The sequence below is a fragment of the Diplotaxodon limnothrissa genome, linkage group LG18 (genome assembly GCF_057381915.1).
Source record: "Diplotaxodon limnothrissa isolate DT_005_m linkage group LG18, D_limnothrissa_male_GT1.1, whole genome shotgun sequence".
Classification (NCBI taxonomy): Eukaryota; Metazoa; Chordata; class Actinopteri; order Cichliformes; family Cichlidae; genus Diplotaxodon; species Diplotaxodon limnothrissa.
Genome location: NC_140613.1, coordinates 7,368,320 through 7,386,132, shown reverse-complemented (window position 1 = coordinate 7,386,132; position 17,813 = coordinate 7,368,320). Strand labels below are relative to the sequence as shown.

The following is a 17,813-nucleotide window of genomic DNA, read 5'->3' as shown; positions in this document are numbered from 1 at the left end:
TGGTTTTTGAGGGATAGCATTTTGTAACATTTGTCATCTTTCATATACAGCATTTTGGCTGCTGCCTTTCATCCTTTTTTATTATTATTTTTTGTTCGCATTATCGCTTTTAGCACCATCATTTTCTTGCTTTCTTCCATCTTTTATGAGCTAGAGAAGGAATTGAGCATCACACATAATACACCGGGTACTTTTGCTGATCACCTGGTGTTCTCTGTGTTTGGTGCTTTGATCCTACAGGGTGTATGGATGTGATATTCAGGGAGACTCAGGGAGGGTTGAGTGAATAGCGTTTGGCACAGATTGAAATTGTTTTTCTGGTAAAATAATTTATTTCCTCCCAAGAGAGCTCAGTGTTTTGCAGCAGCCTTTGAGAAATGTTCACCCTCGGTTGGTGGGTGTGCGTGACGATGGGAACATAATGGAGCTGTAGTGAATGCAAACACAACAGTGTTCACATCTGCCAATATCATTGTACTAATGGAATAATTCAGCTTTTTGGCATCTTCAGTGGCCAAAATCCAAGAATATGAACTAATCCAAATCAGACCTGTTGAAAGAAAACCATACAATGCTACATTTTCACAAATGAACATTAATCACACACATGCTAGCGGACATATATTTTCTATTCTTGGATATAATCAGTTTGATTTTAGGTAAACTGCCATTCATTCACAAGGATGCATCTAAAAGCTGCAGGACAGTAGCTCTCAAGGACTGGAGTTGGACACCCCTCCTCTAAGGTTTAATGAGTGAATACAGCTGCTCTAACAGAGGTGGGATTTGAACCCACTGGAACTTAAGGCATCACTGTAACTTTTTGGATATAGTCACTACCTTTACTAACACCAAAGTAAATCAGAACTCCACATGGACAGCAAATTTGACTCTACCAGGAGTGGGGCTTGAACCCACGAGAGCATGTGCTCATTGGAACTTAAGTCCAACGCCTTAACCACTCGGCCATCCTGGTAGTTTCCTTGGGCAAACTACCAGGATGGCCAAGTAGATGTAAGCGCATGTTACATGTAAGCCAATCACTACAGTTTTACAATGCAAGCTAGGTATTTTTACTGGAGGAATAGCCCCAGTATCTTCATACAGCCAAAGCTAGGAAAACAGTAGTTATGAAAACTGGCTTTCCTAGACATTATAAACACTGCAAGCATTATGGAAACTTTAAAAACACTGTCTTATTTAAAACTGGTCTCAAAACAGTGTAGGAAAAATTATTGCAAAAGCTCTTTTTATAACAACCAGATGATGCTCACTATTATATGATATGAAATCTGTATTATGCAAATGACTTCAGTTTTTCTTAGCTATGTTTTTTTTTTTTTACCAGAGAGTGCTATTGCTAGGTTTGTTACACAAGGTAAGGGTTATGTGAAGCTTCACTAAAGCACAGAATACCAGGAGTGGGGTTTGAACCCACGAGAGCATTTGCTCATTGGAACTTAAGTCCAACGCCTTAACCACTCGGCCATCCTGATTTCTATATAACTTTCCAATGCACTTGATCAAGGCATATATGAGATTGACTCTGAGGAGGGATTTTAAGTTTCTGACATGAAATCCCATCAGTCATCCACACACAAAAAAGTGAAATGTCATCCCTAAGTATGGCACTGTAACCATTCCAGTTTATCCATCCGCTTCCGCTTATCAGGGTCGCGGGAGCCCATCCCAGCTGTCATAGGGCGAGAGGCGGGGTACACCCTGGACAGGTCGCCAGTCTGTCGCAGGGCCAACACACAGGGACAGACAACCATTCGCACTCACATTCACACCTAGTGACAATTTGGATTATCCAATTAACCTATCCCCACAAGATGCATGTCTTTGGACGGTGGGAAGAAGCCAGAGTACCCGGAGGGAACCCACACAAACACGGGGAGAACATGCAAGCTCCACACAGAAAGACCCCGGCCTGATGGTAGAATTGAACTCAGGACCTTCTTGCTGTGCGGCAACAGTGCTAACCACCGTGCCACCGTGCTGCCTCCATTCCAGTTTAGTTTCACAATAATTCAGTTTAATGTCCAATAATTAGCAATGGTTTTACTAGTGCAAGCTATGTCACCAGGATTGCTAAAAGAGGTCTAATTGTTGTAAATATTAAAGGCAAATATGGCAGGGCATACGGCAGATGCAGAAAGACATTGAGAAGTGTAAGAGTTTCCATTTTCTAAAAGTAATTTATAGTCCTCTCAGGTCGGCAGAGTAAGTCATGCACAACAGAGACAATTGCCTTCTGTCTTGATGATACACTAATTACACAATGCAATGAGAGGAACGATTATCATAATTATGAATGTTCCTTTTGGCAAAAACCAGAAAACACACACTTATATATGATATGGCGTCCGTGAATACAGTTGCAGACATCAGCTACACATTTTCACCAGAGAAAGAGGATCTCCTCCAGCTGGTTTAATTAAATACCTTTCTTTTCTCACATTTATCAGATTATTTTTCATGAGAATTCAGCTCCTGCTCAGTTCTGGCTGCAGGAACAGAACAAGACAAAAAACAAAAATAACCATAGCCTCTACTGTACAATCGTACTTGTGAGATATAAAGAAAAATGGGTCACACCACACACACCTTCCATATAAAGGAGACTGCTATAGAAGTATATAGAAGCATCCATGTTTTTTATACTCAACACTTCAAACTGCAAGCAACACAATTAAAATGTTTTTTAAGCAGCTCGAGTACAACACCGTAACTACTCAGCCAGCCTGTTCACAACCTTGGAAGAGATTTCCTTGCCTACTCTTTTGTTTTTTGTTTATTTTGGTGTTTCCTTGTATGATTAAATGCAGCCCACATGTATTCATATCTAACAATACCACATACTATATATAGTACATGGAATTGTTCCCCCAGGTCATCTCTGGTGAGGTGTCTACATACCAGTGGAAGATCATATTTAGGCTTGTTCACCTAGAGCTATGAAAGATTGAGCCTGCTTTTACAGACATCAGCTGAACACGTAAAGCAAGAAAATTATCCAACTTTCAACTGACTTGAAAAGCTGTCAAAGATTCAAAAAGAACTGTTTTGTCCTCAAGAATATCTGTGATAGCTAGAGTAGGGCCTAAATCCACATGGGTACACACCCATCTGAGTCCAACATCTTAAATATTCAGGTCTCGTACAGCCTGGTGATGTACAAGACCTGATACATGTCATGCCAGCTGTTACACTGTAACAGTCCTGGCAAGGACTGTAGCTTTAAATGTAGTGAACAGGGCCGTAACAAGATGAATCACAGAAAGTTGAATCTGCTCATCTGGACATAGTTTTGTCTTTTGCATTATTGATTGTTTATGGTTCAGTGTTTACTTGACTGATATTGAATATGTACAAGTCTGTTTGTGATAAGCAAACTGATGGCTATTTTTTCTTAGATAAACTTGGTTTCAAGCTTGATTGCTCTTGTCACTGCAAGAAGAGTTGCCAAGCAACCAAGGATGTGTGATCACAACCAGGGAGTAAACTAAAACATTGCTAGAGTGTCATGACACTAACATATGTGCAGTATAGCTATTTAGAAAAAGCACAGCTTACTGAAAACCAGTAAAACTGCAGTGTGGAGGCAATTATGCCTGCAGCAGAATATTCTGTTGTTTTAAACATCTTGTTTACAACCTTATCTGAACACTGACCTGGTCCTCCATATTTACCAAAATTCAAAGAAACATCAAAATATGAAAAAAAAAAACAAAAAACTAAACACATAATTAAATCAACAGGGCACTGCTTTCACTTTCACATTGTGCTGCATTCCTGTTGATTAAAATGTCACTCCAGTGATTATACCTGCATGATGGATGTGACTAAAACTCATAGCAATGTAGTCGACAGCTGTGAGATCCCTTTCTTTTTGTCAATTTGGAAAAATACTTGCCTGAGGGGACACTTTATATTTTATCTAGTATTTTGCCCCTGAAGCCTTCTTTACTCTCCGTTAATCACTTATCTTTGGCCACAAGCAACGCAATTGGCTGGTGAGTTCAGTGTGTTTTTGTAAACTTGATGCACACACAGACATGTTATACACGCACAATGAGGATTAACTATATTTGAGTTTATGCTCATGTTAGTAGCCATTACATTGTTTTCCTTGGCCTTCATGCATGTATTAAACTGCAGTTTACTGTGGTAACGTTATCCACTCAGATTAGATACCAGGGGTTGATTTTGAACTCACAAGAGCATTTGCTCATTGGATCCCACTTTGTTACAGCAAACCAAGTTTCCATTTTCTAAAAGTAATTTATAGTCATCTCAGATCTGCAGAGTAAGTCATGTGTAGCAGAAACAATTGGCTTCTGTGTTGATGATACACAAAGTAATAACAGGAACAATTACCCTAATTATAAATGTTCTTTCTGGCAAAGAACAGGGCAAATGATGTGAGTTATTTAAGTATACCAGGAGTGGGGCTCGAACCCACGAGAGCATGTGCTCATTGGAACTTAAGTCCAATGCCTTAACCACTCGGCCATCCTGGTGTCTGCTCACATAATGATAGTCTGTCACGATCGTGACCAACAAACCCAGAAATACGTAACTTTTTATCAAGTACAAAACATTTGCTTGAGAAGGTAACATATGATATCATATAGTAAAAATCACTGTGTCTAGTAGATATATATCATTAGGCCAAGGAAAGATGAAGCAATGCTTTTTGAGCTGCATTTCATTGTCTTCCTTTAACACAACACTTACTTACTAACATGCAGAAGGAAGCGCAAGTAAGTTCCCACAGATAACTTCCAGATTACCACACATGGGATTCCAAAATGTACCAGGAGAGGGGTTTGAACCCACGAGAGCATGTGCTCATTGGAACTTAAGTCCAACGCCTTAACCACTCGGCCATCCGGGTATCTGCCCCTGAGGAAAGCCAACATCACATCAAGAAGGCCCTGAGTAAATGTGGTTATCCCAGCTGGACTTTTGTTAAAGCTGGGAAGGCGCCAAAAGAAAGCGCCAGTCAATCCAGGAGAGAAGGACAACAGCTGCCTAAGCAAAAACCTGTAGTGATCCCGTACGTGTCAGGAGTATCGGAACAGTTGAGATGCATTTTTTTCTAAACACAGAGCCTCTGTGGCTCTGTGTCCCCTGACACAAACAGAGTAACATAGTGTACGCTGTTGTGCCAGGAGGATTGTCAGGATTTATATATTGGGGAAACCAAACAACCTCTGGTGAAGCAGATGGCACAACACAGAAGAGCTACCTCGTCAGGCCAGGACTCTGCAGTATATTTACACCTACAGGCCAGTGGACACTCTTTCAATGATGAGGATGTAAACATCCTGGACAGGGAGGAACGCTGGTTTGAGTGCGGAGTCAAGGAGGCCATTTACGTTAAAAGGGAAAGACCATCTCTGAATCAAGGAGGGGGCCTGAGGGTACATCTTTCGCTCTCTTGCAATACTGCGATTGCAGCCATTCCCCAACTCTCTGTGAATGGTACTCATGGCCTTTGATCAGTGGTTGTTGATCAATGGTCATGAGAATTTGCATAACTATGATGAAGGAACTGACCTCCCAGCCCATTGTTCCTTCATTGGGCTGGTTTCAGTCATTATGCAAATGTACTGTTTATAAGGTCGGGGAAACCTGCAGTCAGCTGAGAGTGAAGAAGTCACTTGGATGAGTGACGAAATGTTTCTCCTACTGAAAACGCTACGAATCAACTTTTGGAGATCCACTACAAAACATTTACTTGAGAAGGTAACATATGATATCATATAGTAAAAATCACTGTGTGTAGCAGATATATATCATTGGCCAAAAGACCTTTCTCATTGTCTTCCTTTAATATAACACAGATACTCATTAACTTGTGATTTAGTCCACCGTTACCTTCTAGTTTAATAATAATAGATTGCATTTATATAGCGCTTTTCAGGGCCTTCAAAGTGCTTTACAATTCCACTATTCATTGGTACTTTAGTTTACTACACATGTGGTACCAAATTATACCAGGAGTGGGGCTCGAACCCACGAGAGCACCTGCTCATTGGAACTTAAGTCCAACGCCTTAACCACTCGGCCATCCTGGTACATTGCCCACACGAAAATGTATTTCAATCATGTTCCACTTATACCAAGGTAAGTTATACCTTCTGCGGTGCCAGAAATTTGAATTTTGTTGCATATCTGTCTTTTAATCTAGTGCCACTCATCCAAACTACTCCTGGAAACTTTAAGCTGCACCTTGCAAAGAACAACTGTGATTGGGCTCTTTATGGTTTTAAGAGTCAGAATAACAGGTTGAACTGTCTTACAAAACCACTGAGGCCCTTCATAGAATCCATATGATGCTGACCGAATCACTAACATCTCATATTGCAGTGTGAGCTAAGTGTGAGGGCTCCTTCTTAGGATAGTGAATGTTTTAGACCATTTAAACAAAATTGCGAAAGTGATTCAGAGCGCAAAACAATTTCACACATTCATCTCCTCACAGGCTCTCAGTAATTCATATTTGTTTGCTACCCCTGAGTGCATGCACATGTAAGACGTGTATAGACTTCTCATTTCAGCAAAAGCCGCATTGAATTCGAAGCTCATCAGCAGTCAGACAAAAGCATCTATATCAAATCAAATCAAATCAAATCACTTTTTATTGTCACATCACATGTGCAGGCACACTGGCACAGCACATGCGAGTGAAATTCTTGTGTGCGAGCCCCACAAGCAACAGAGATGTGCAAACACAACAACACAAACGAGCAAAATACAAGAATGGCCAACCTGAAACTAATAAATATATGTACAATATATAATAGTGTATGCATTTCTGGATGTGTATACTAAATATTTTCCTACGTGTGTGTGTGTGTGTGTGTGTGTGTGTGTGTGTGTGTGTGTGTGTGTATACACATTTTTACAAATTAAATAGTAAAAAAATAAAATAAAATAATAATAATAATAATAATAATAATAAAATATATAAAATATACAGAGTTGAATATGTGCAAAACAAGTGGCATTTATATACAGTGTGGAGTGCATAATGTTGAATATAGATAGATCATGTACAGTATACACTACTGACACACTGAGTCTGATTGCATCAACAGTCACGTTCCTGAAACCCTCCCTGCTACTGACTCACATGCACAAACACTCAATATACTGTGTAAAATAAAGGAATGGAGCAAAGTGGAAATGTGAATTTAAAGTAAAAGCTAAGTGGTTTATCTTCAAGGCTCCAGCTTACTCTGAGATTATAGTAGTATAGAGATAAATGGAGGTTGTTTTTAAAAAAAAAAATCACACTGTTGCAGGCTGACAGGCTGCTGAGCTAGGGCTTTTATCTAAATAAAGGCGAGGTTGCAGATTCTGTGCAGTCATCTGTTTTCTCTTAAATATTTCTGCCTGTGTTCGGGCAAACACACAGTTTAACACTGTCACATACATTTACATAAGTAAACTCACACACTGAAATGTACGTTTAGGATAGAAGAGAAAAACACACTGCTCAAAGCCTGCACATACTGCCGAGCGCTGCATCCACCGCTGACTTAAAATTGTCTTTGTGTGTGTGTGTTTGTGTTTGTGTCAAACCTCCTGGAGGTGCCAGCCGGTCGTGGAACAGATGGAAAGCAACCGGTGTAGATAAAAACACTGTTACTCATCGTTTCCTGTTGTCCTCTCTGTCTTTATCTCAAGAGAATGAGGTCACATTACTCCTTTATGTGGGTTAGCAGAGACACAGCAGCTTATATGGCTATTTTAATCTGTCACATATATTTTCTAACTTCTCTCAGGTACAGCACAGTTTTTGAGGTATCTGTCTCAAAGATTGCTGTTGTGCAGTGGTTTGAGAGCTCAACACACCAGAGTAACAAATACAAACAGACAATGCTCAAGCAAGCTGAGAAAAAATGCTGAAAATTGAACCTAATTGCAAAACACCACTAATACTATTCTTAACCTTTATATCACTGCAGATACCGCTATTAACCAAAAAAGGTTGGTACCATCAACCTGTGGGGCTGGAAAAATAGAGTCTGTGTGAAAATGTCAAAAAATGCAGGCCCTTAAATGGCCACTTCAGGCTGGTTTCAAAGGTGAGTCAATCCCTCTAGACTCCCATGTTAACGTTAGTCCTCTCCTCAACCACCTACCCAATTCAGGGATTCAGGAGGGCTGGACCCTGCCGTAGTCGCCATTGAGTAAATGACAGGGGTACAGCCTGGACACGTAGGTAGAGGTCGCATGACAAAATGCCCAAATTTAAAGTGGAATAAACACATTTTTATCCAGGGTTTACATAAGTGACCCAACTGATCTATTAAAACTTAAAATTATGCAGTTTTATAACTGCATAATGGATTGGGTTTATATAGCGCTTTTCAAGGCACCCAAAGTGCTTTACAACGCCATTATTTATTCATTCTCACATTGGTGGAGGCAAGCTACAGTTGTAGCCACAGCTGCTCTGGGGCAGACTGACAGAAGCGAGGCTGCCATATCGCGCCATTGGCCCCTCTGGCCAACACCAGTAGGGTAAAGTGTCTTGCCCAAGAACACAACGACCAGGACAGAAAGCCCGGGGATCGAACCGGCGACCTTCCAGTTACAGATACGCTTCCCAACCCCTGAGCCACAGTCGCCCTGGCTTTGGAGTGTTGTTTTCTTTGAGTGACACGTGGGTGCCAGGACAGGCTAAACTGTGTCAACTCAATGATTTCTGTCAGTGAACTGGACCTCGAAATCTATGCTCAATTTTTATCAGCGTTCTGGTATTATGTTTTAAAGTTTGTAATGGGTATCTGTGTCTTTGTGTTACACTTTACATTCTGTGGAGCAGTTGGTAATTTATCACTCATATGTCTTTTCAAAATAAGGTTGGTTCTGGCTCCAAAATAACAAGATGGCAACAGCCGAAATGCCAGTGTTAAGGCTTAAACACAGTAATACATGATGTCACATTGCCTATACTCATCTTTTATGTGCAACTTATGGAAAATAAACATAATCTGGGTATAATCTATGGGCCATGTTAACAGAGTGAAGAGACAAATAAGACAGAGGATTTACATATTTGTTTACCTTCTAATACAACTCATGGATTATTGATTCAGTAACCTCCTGAGTAACCATGGCAACAACACTGTGTCCCAGTCATGCCATCACATTTTGGTGGAAACTGAAAATATCTGAGTTGGAGTTTCAGGGCCAGTGAACAAATAAAAGTATGAATTATGTTTCTGCAGTGTTCAACAGCAATGTTTCTGTAGTGTATAAACTGATAGAAGTTCAGAAATACCCAGAAGAATGAATTATGCCACAGTACATATTATAATGACATATTCAGCCATTTCAGCCACGTCATTAATAGAAGAGCAATTAGTGCCTTGATTTGTGTTTTCAGCTTAAATAAAACAAAACGAAGCCTCGCACATAGAAGATACAGAAAGATGTACAGCCTTTTGAGTTTTCATAAAAGTAAAACTTATCGCAGAACTTAGAAGCAAAGAGAAACTAAATTAATAAAAGTTAAGAGCAAGTTTTTATAACTACATAAAACATGATCATTTAACTGTTAGTAAGATTATTTCACAGCTGAAGTAATCTTTTATTTTGACTTCACAAGTTGCTCATTTAATGGTTGCCGACAACGTTTTTCTCTTCCAGTTGCGCTTTAGAAAATCTTCAGACAAACAGAGAACATAGTTTTCTATCTGCGACTGTTACAGCCTCAGCAGGGCTTCCTGTGAATTTAGCCTTGTGTGGATGTTCCTGCCGTCTCTCCTGCTTTAGGCGCCACCCTTTTTGTACAGCTGATTCTACTCAGCAATTAAGATAGAGCACTTAAGTCCAGAGAAATGGTGAACTCTGGTGCCAGAGAGGCTTGTTGGTTTTGCAGTTAGTGAGCTGTGTGTGGGGTGGCTGTATATTCCTGCTCTGTGGAGAGGAGTGTGTTTCAGTGACTTTTCAGTTTAGAGACCAACTCCTGGGTTTTGTTTTCTTTCTTTAAAAGTTGATAGCGGCTTGTCTGTCTCTTTTGATTTATTAATCAATTCAAATTAAATAACCTTTAACAATTTTGCCTCCTTGTCTACTTTTTTAAGCTGGATATTTTTTGTTACTTTACCACATCCCTTGGACTTTATAGGGGAACGTAACAGTGACCTTCACTTGTTTTCTTACCTTTCCCTTCTACCATCATGTGACAAAATATTCTGCTCTTCGCAGTTGTGGACGTTTGCTTTCTGATAACAAATTGCTCTGTTTTATTATAATAAATTACACATTGCCTTTCATCACAACAAATCTCCCACAGTGGACAAAGTAATCACAAGTCACATTTGCAAACATTGCAAACAACAAGTCAGGGAAAAATTGTAAAAGCACGATGATGCAAACAAACAAAAAACTGGGATCTGGAGTCATTGACGCAAGTTGTAAATATGATTACAGTCTCTACAATATTTGTCATGGCACAGGCAGTTTATAACTCTCTTATAAACTGCACACATATCCACTGTAGATCATATAAATGTAGGGGAAGGGGAAAGCACACGTCAAAGGGAGCAGAGTTTTTAAATGTTGGAGTTTAGTGATTTCGTTTCCAGCGCAGAAACTTACGATTTTTACGGTCTCTGCCTGCCTCCTTCAGTCCACTCCATCCCTCCTCCCACACAGGACTGGTGTTATGATGGTTACAGCAGTATGATATTTATCTATAAATAACACACATAGCTTCAGTAAAGTCTCCTGGGATCTGGAGTCATTGATGGAGCTTCTTCAAACAGTCTTGCAGCAGTCAGAGAAGATCTGCCGCTGAGAAGAAGCGAAAAGATATCCTCTGTTCACTGGAAAACCTTTCCTTTTATATAAAATGAAAGAAAAATCTAAAGCACGAGTCTGTGAAGTAATGAATTTATTCTTTTGATATCACAGAGGAAAGGTATTTCAATGGATATTTTCCATTAAGCATAAGGAAGTCAATTTCTTTTTAACCCAGCAACATCTCAGATTGTACCTAAATACAAAAACCGATACTGGAAATGATTGAAAAGATTTATGTCGTTTCACTGCTGTTTAGTAGCACATTAGGTGGATTTAGAGTCTTAGGATAAATGACCTCGAACATCTGCAAAACCCCTTTTTCCTCTGTGAAATGAAAAGGTGAATTTTTTGAAGCAGAGCTAGTTTAATGATGGTGTTTTTTATGTTTGTTTGTTTTTCTTCTCAATATACGCTTTTGATCTGTGACGCCAAGATTCAAAGTGCATTTACATGCCAGTAAATACCATTATTACAATGACACCAAGGCACACATTATACAACAACATGTAAATAATTTAACTCGGAGACTTCCCCAGCCTTAGAGGAGCATTGAAATGAATATTTGGGTGCAGTTAATATAACATCAGCTTCAAGCTGCACTGATACTTCGGAAAGATTTATTTTCCATACACTCTTTATGTCTATGAATAATGTATATAATGTATAATATTGTGTATATTATCTTCAGATGATTCATTTATCCTTTAAATTGCTCTTATAACTCACAGGAGGTGGCATAGTCTGATGAGTGTTTTACACTGCTGCAGAACAAAATACTGTGTGGAGGGAAAACATACTAGTTTACATATATATAAGTATGTTTTTTTTCATGGGTTATAATAACAGTCTCAAGCAGAATTAGTCAGACAAAAGCAAACGATTTCTGATCAATGTTGACATCAAACTGAATCAATAGTAGAAAAAAAATTCTGTCTGAAACTGACCTCTTTATTTTGAAACTTTGACCATTTTCCTTATATCTGTGACAGTATACAGCAGAAAATGGGAAAAAGCACAGTAGATCCCCATTAATTAATCTTGTTATTTTTCACTGTCAAACTAAAATGATCTTTTTTTATCATTTATTTCTTCCATACAAAAGTAAAGTTTACAAGGCAAACACTTAAATGCTCGGTTGCTAGATCAGCAGCAGAAACACATTATGTTCCTTTTTCCTCAAGGTGCTGCTGTTCTGTTACTCTTTGTCATGGTTCTCGTGGGATCTGTTAGTTTATTTATTCATTGAGTGTTTTTTTTTCTTTCTTTTCTTTCTTTGTTTGGTTATTAGATGTGTCTTAATGGTAGTTACTTGTCTTGTGATTTGCTTTGAAGGTTATTTTGTAGTGATTTCACGTCCTGCTTCTGTTGCTTTCGGTCTTTTTTTCCCATTTGATTTCACTTGTGTTTCCCTTCTTTCTTTCCCCTTGTCCTTGTCAGATTGTTGTTTGCACTCTCTGGGGTTTCCTACTGTTCCACACGATTATGTTTATTTATTTATTCATTTATTTTTTCTGCTTATTGAATTAACATAAAATAACAATTTAAAAAAAACATTTGTTCCCAATTGGTCGTTTGGGGTGTTTTTTGTCAGTATTGTCTGCATCTGCATCCTGCATCAGGATCTTCTCTCCAGCTACACGTTACAGTCTGCTCTTAAAATGCTTTAATCAAAATGAATGCAGCATGGTGCTTTTTCCTGTTGCTGATATGGTCTCTTTACTTGCAAAAACGTGATGGAAACTGGGATTTCTTCCCCTGGTTTATACATATCTCTCTCTCTCTCTCAGGTGTTCTCCCAGTCGCTGTGAACACGGTGGCCGCTGCAGCCAATCCTGGACCGTCTTTCACTGTAACTGCTCTGACACCGGCTACAGCGGAGCAACCTGCCACAGCTGTGAGTCACCTGACAGCTAAACATCAGCACATGACAAGTACAACAAGTGAGGGCAAATGGAGAAAGATGGGGGGAGGGGTAAGAGGGACAGATGAAATGCAAATGAGGAACAGATAGCGTGTCAAGCAAGATAATGAGGATGTTTTTCATCTTGAATAATTTAAACTAGGAGGGGGAAAAAAACAGGGAAGGGGAATGGCAAATCAATCAAATCAAATCAAATCAATTAAAAATGCATTGGGTGGGTTGGTTCAGTCAAAATTATTAAGTTATTTACAATATTAAGTTATATCCAACATTTTACATTGGTGACACAAAACTGTGATTCCTGTCGTTATTGTGTGTGACAACCAAAGTAAACTCTAAGGGTGGTACACAGCTATGTATGTAATTGATTTTTTTTTTTGCTGTTGCTACTTCCTGCACACTCATATGGTACCACTTGTCAGTGAGGGAGGCTCACTCTGAAGTAAACCCTACATTATCCCCCTTTTTGACTCTAACTAAAGAAAGCTGAGGGTCATTTCCCCATAGACCTCTATACAAATAGACTTTGTACACCTCAGGAAGTCACTTCCTGCTGGCCAGGTTTAAAGCACTTCTGCATCAGCTTGGTTTTTGACACCTGATTTGTGTTATTTACAATCCTTTCACCTGTTACATACTAACATGTGATGAGTATGGAAGCCCCAGAAGCCTGCCATTCAGATTGTCAGCCGGCCAAAAGAAAGATCACTTGAAGGAAAGTAGAAGAGAGCTGAGCATCTTGTCTCTGATGGTGCATTAACTGCACTAATGCTCAAAATAAGACAAATAAGAACTATCTTCAACTGTGACTCTGCTGTAGAAAGAGTCTGAGAATAAAAGTATGTAATTTAAAATTAATATAAGTATTTGTTAGAGAATAAATAGTGACAAATACCTGCTTAGAAAATATTGTTTATCTGAAGGAAGATGAAAACTCTTGTGTGATCTTCTGACTGCTTGCGTGTCCATAAATCTTTATTATGGAATCAAACTTTAAATGAGGTGTCCCCTGAGATCTATTTTTATTACCTGCACATCTTTTCTCTCTATAACGCCTTTTTGTGTATAAGGTGATATGATGGAGGTTAATGAGACTGTAGCTGTGACTAAAATACCAAAGAGGGAATAAATAAATAAAACCGTGACAGTGAGTTGAGCTTGCAGGTGAGATTTAGTGGCTGTGTGCTGAATGCCTCGAGTCAAATCCTCGAGACTAAAACAAGGAGAGTTTCCCACACGGTTCACCTATGGTCTCATTTTTATTTCTGATGTTTCTTTGAAAACTGGTCTCTAACCACACTCGGGGAGTGTGAGGAATAAAAAGCCTTTAGCTGTGGAGAAGAAGCGAGATAAACAGGAGAGCAGAGTGTGGGAACTTTCAGATATGGATTTGAATCTTTGACTGCAGAAGATGTACTGTTGCGTGCTTGAGACGGAGATGAGAGGAAGACTTATGGAGACACAGAGAAAGAGGCGAGAAGGTCTGATAAAGTTAAATTTATTGAGGCTGTGTATTCCCATCAGTCATTACTGTCATCTCCAGTTGGATTAAACTTTAGTTTATGGAATGCCGGTGCAGAAAAGGAACCTCCGATTATTTTTTTCTCTCTGATCACATGACTTTGATTCAGTTGTGATACATACATATGAAGCAGCACCCACAGCATAGTAATCCTCCACAGTGTGTAATCTTCATCCCCTCGCAGCTCCGGTGGGTCAGCGTGTTGATGTAGTTCTCATTATTTTCCTCCCAGCTGTGTACGAACAGTCCTGCGAGGCATACAAACACAACGGCAACACGTCAGGACATTTTTATATTGACGTGGATGGCAGCGGACCAATCAAACCACAGCTGGTCTACTGCAACATGACAGGTGACACACACAGACTCACACATGCTTTTACACCTTGCCTACTCCCATCATCACTGAACCTTTTTTATGATTGAGATGATGACATAACTTTAAATGATGTCCCCGCTTATCACACCCAGATCCCCATTATTGTCCACCTTCATCTTTTTTTATTTCATCCTAGACTTCAATCACTCCCTCTCCTCCTGTTTCTCTTTCACTCAATCTTTCATGCCCTTTGTGTAATCATATAAATGAACTATGATAACATTCTTTACCTTTCTCTGAATCACATGCTTACTTAGTTCTTTGTTTTTACTTTTCTATCTTTGTCCAACTCATTGACGGAAAGTGAAAATTTACCGCCTAGATCAGTCACTGGGCGATTGCAAGGCTAACACTAAGAATAGGAGTAACACACTAACTTAACAGCTTATTTGTGTAGTTACATCATGCATATATTGCTAATTTCACAGTCTGGCTACTTAGATGGTATTTAAATGGTACACATTCTAGGAAAGAAACTTTGCAGTAGAGCTTTATTGTAATAATAATAAATGAGTATAAATTGCACGCTCATCTTTCCCACCAGAGGAAAACACATGGATGGTGCTCCTGCACAACAACACTGAGCTGACCCGAGTGCGACCCTCTCCGGCTGTGTCCCAGCATTCGGTTCACTTCGACTACTCATCTCAAGAGGAGCAGCTGCTGGCTGCCATCAGCCAGTCAGAGCACTGCGAACAGGAACTGTCCTACCACTGCAGGAAGTCCCGCCTCCTCAACACTTTGGGTAAAGATTTGCTGTTAGTTGCAGTATAACATTATATGTCTTTCTTTATTATTCTGTAAATGATTATTCTGATGCTGCTCAGCTGGAACAACTGGAAGTGTTGCAGTGTAAAAAGCACATAGCTATGAAAATGTTTTTCAACCTGCAAACACTAAACTCTTTTCTGTAGCATGAAGTCTGCCTCTCCTTGGCTCGCTGTTCTTTTCCCATTTGCTGCGAGGCAAAACATTTCTTGTTCTCAGTGCTTGATATTGACTATGTATTTCCCTCTCTGAAAATAGATACTAGTTTATCAGTTCAGTTTCTGACAGCTTTATCTTAGACAACTTGAATTGCGTTATCTGTTGCTGCTGAAATTTTCTTTATGTACGTTAAACTTCAGTAATTCTCACTATTTAAACATCCTATTTAATCCTCATCCCTGTAATGTTTAAATTGTAGTTAAAATATTGGCGTTGAGGTTTTAACTTGCTTTTTCCTTTGATGTGTGTTAAGAAAAAACTGGCAAATAAGACAAAAACTTGCTTTTAATTAATGTGTTTGGGTCAAAAAGAAAAAAATCAATAAAAAACTTGATTAGGCTGACTCTGTTCAGCTGGAGCTCACCACATCATACTCTCACTCTCAGCCAGAGAACAACAAACTTACTTCACTCCTTTCTTCAAACTTAGTTTGGTTGCAGGGATTTTCTTGTCTTTCACAAATGATTCAGAAACATTGATTGTTCAGGATTTGTTAAAAACCTCCCCCTTTTGGAATGAGTATCGAGTTGGGTTAGTGTTTTCTTTTTTTGTTCATGTGTTTTGTTGTGATTGCATTGACTCAGAGGCGGTGAGTATTAGAAACAGAATTATAATTACTTTGATCCCTAAGTTGCATTAAATTTGTTTTAGTAGCAGTGGATTCAACAGATTATTCTTTCAGAGTCTGTGTAAAAGAGCACCCGAACATTGTTCGGTGTTGAGAAATAAAAAATAAAAACATTGATTTAACTTATCAAACGCTGGTCTCACGGCAAATTGTGATGAAATGCGATGCTTGTGAGGGGCAACCTAGCAAACTGATCTTTTTCTAAAGCTTTCCAAAAAAAACTAAACAAAAAAAGGAGGAAATAAAACAATTAACCCTCTCGGGCTCAACTTAAGTTTTTGTTGCTAATGCACAAAAGAATACCTGCAGTGATACTTCTGAGTAAAAACAACTCATAAAATATGTATGTGTGGTAATCAGGTTGTTAGCTTTTAACTGTTGCAAATCTGCAACGCCTGCATTGAGAGGGTTAAGAAAGAAAATGTAAAATATTGCTCACATGTGGACTTCAAACTTACTTAGAAGAAGTCCTTTGAGTTTTGTCCTTTCAACAACCCAAAAGTGGTCAAGAAATGTCAGCCTGTAGTAACGAAGCCGACTGACCCTCAGAAATGTCCGTCAGGTGTCTCAGCTAACCAGATAAACAGTTTAGTTTTCTTTTGATTGCTACCCATCCAATGCAGATCAGTGGGAGTCTTGAAAGTTTTTATCAATTCAGGACCTATAATGGAGTATATAAGGGAAAGAAACTGAAGAAACTTTTGGTCTGGTGGGTAATAGAATGATGGATGAAAGTGGGAAAAGTGGTCGAAAAGGAAGACTGAGCGGAGAAATAGAAGTTCCATTATAAACTCTCTGGCACTCCCTGGGAAAAATAAAGGAGTGCTGACTCAGCAGAGACATCTCCAAACACCCTCTCGCCATCTCTCCACCTACACTCTCTCAAAATGTGAAATACATATTTCAGCTTATACTGTCATCGTCCTCAATATGAAAAACAATATATTCAGTGTTAGGGTTAGAAGCTGGCAAGCATCCCTCCGCCTCAAACACTAGCTTTGTCTTTGGAGGATCATGTGGGCTCTTTCCATGCCGCACTCTATTTTCTCACAGCCCAGTCCATCTTGGGCACAATATGGCATCCAAAGAAAGTGCAATAAGTTATGTGTTGTGCAAATGGCAACATCTTAGCCTGCATTTGAAAATTGTGCTTAAAATTTTGAGACTCAGTTTTCTTTTAAAAGTTTGAAATAATTCATGACATTACAACTCCCACATAATACTTAGTGGGTTTAAAATGACCAATCAAATGACTGCAAGCGATTCTACAGTCATTCGATTGGTCAAATGACTGCAGGGGATTCTGGTACAGGTCAAGGCTGTTCTCACAGCAGTGTTTAAATAAAAAAGTATAATTTAAATAAAGTGAGATTAATATTTTTTTTTCTGCTGTAATTTATCTTTGCTGACTCTCTTCTAGTCTGTGAAGGTTCTCAGTCATCCAGGTCATCGTAGTCAAAGGAGCTTGCAAAGAAAAGCGTCTGGACTTCTAACTTAAAGAAGTCCAGACGCTTTTCTTTGTAAGCTCCTTTGACGACTCTCT

The 17,813-nt window shown here is 39.2% G+C and overlaps 1 protein-coding gene and 5 non-coding genes across 8 annotated transcripts in view; 1 reads left to right on the top strand and 5 right to left on the bottom strand.

Annotated features, from left to right (window-relative positions):
• The window catches only part of LOC146613007 (contactin-associated protein-like 4), a 154,398-nt gene that overhangs the window by 97,161 nt on the left and 39,424 nt on the right, over positions 1-17,813 (top strand). For all 3 annotated transcript variants that reach the window (XM_085378752.1, XM_085378753.1, XM_085378751.1), the window contains 3 exons: positions 12,621-12,727; positions 14,509-14,628; positions 15,200-15,400. In XM_085378752.1, coding sequence (XP_085234878.1) covers positions 12,621-12,727; positions 14,509-14,628; positions 15,200-15,400 — 428 coding nt within the window. The remainder of the gene's footprint in view (positions 1-12,620; positions 12,728-14,508; positions 14,629-15,199; positions 15,401-17,813) is intronic.
• On the bottom strand, positions 894-976 carry trnal-uaa (transfer RNA leucine (anticodon UAA)). Its single transcript has one exon. It is a non-coding gene; the product is annotated as a tRNA-Leu (tRNA).
• trnal-uaa (transfer RNA leucine (anticodon UAA)) lies at positions 1,414-1,496 on the bottom strand. The gene has a single exon. It is a non-coding gene; the product is annotated as a tRNA-Leu (tRNA).
• trnal-uaa (transfer RNA leucine (anticodon UAA)) lies at positions 4,444-4,526 on the bottom strand. The gene has a single exon. It is a non-coding gene; the product is annotated as a tRNA-Leu (tRNA).
• On the bottom strand, positions 4,821-4,903 carry trnal-uaa (transfer RNA leucine (anticodon UAA)). The gene has a single exon. It is a non-coding gene; the product is annotated as a tRNA-Leu (tRNA).
• Positions 6,007-6,089, bottom strand: trnal-uaa (transfer RNA leucine (anticodon UAA)). Its single transcript has one exon. It is a non-coding gene; the product is annotated as a tRNA-Leu (tRNA).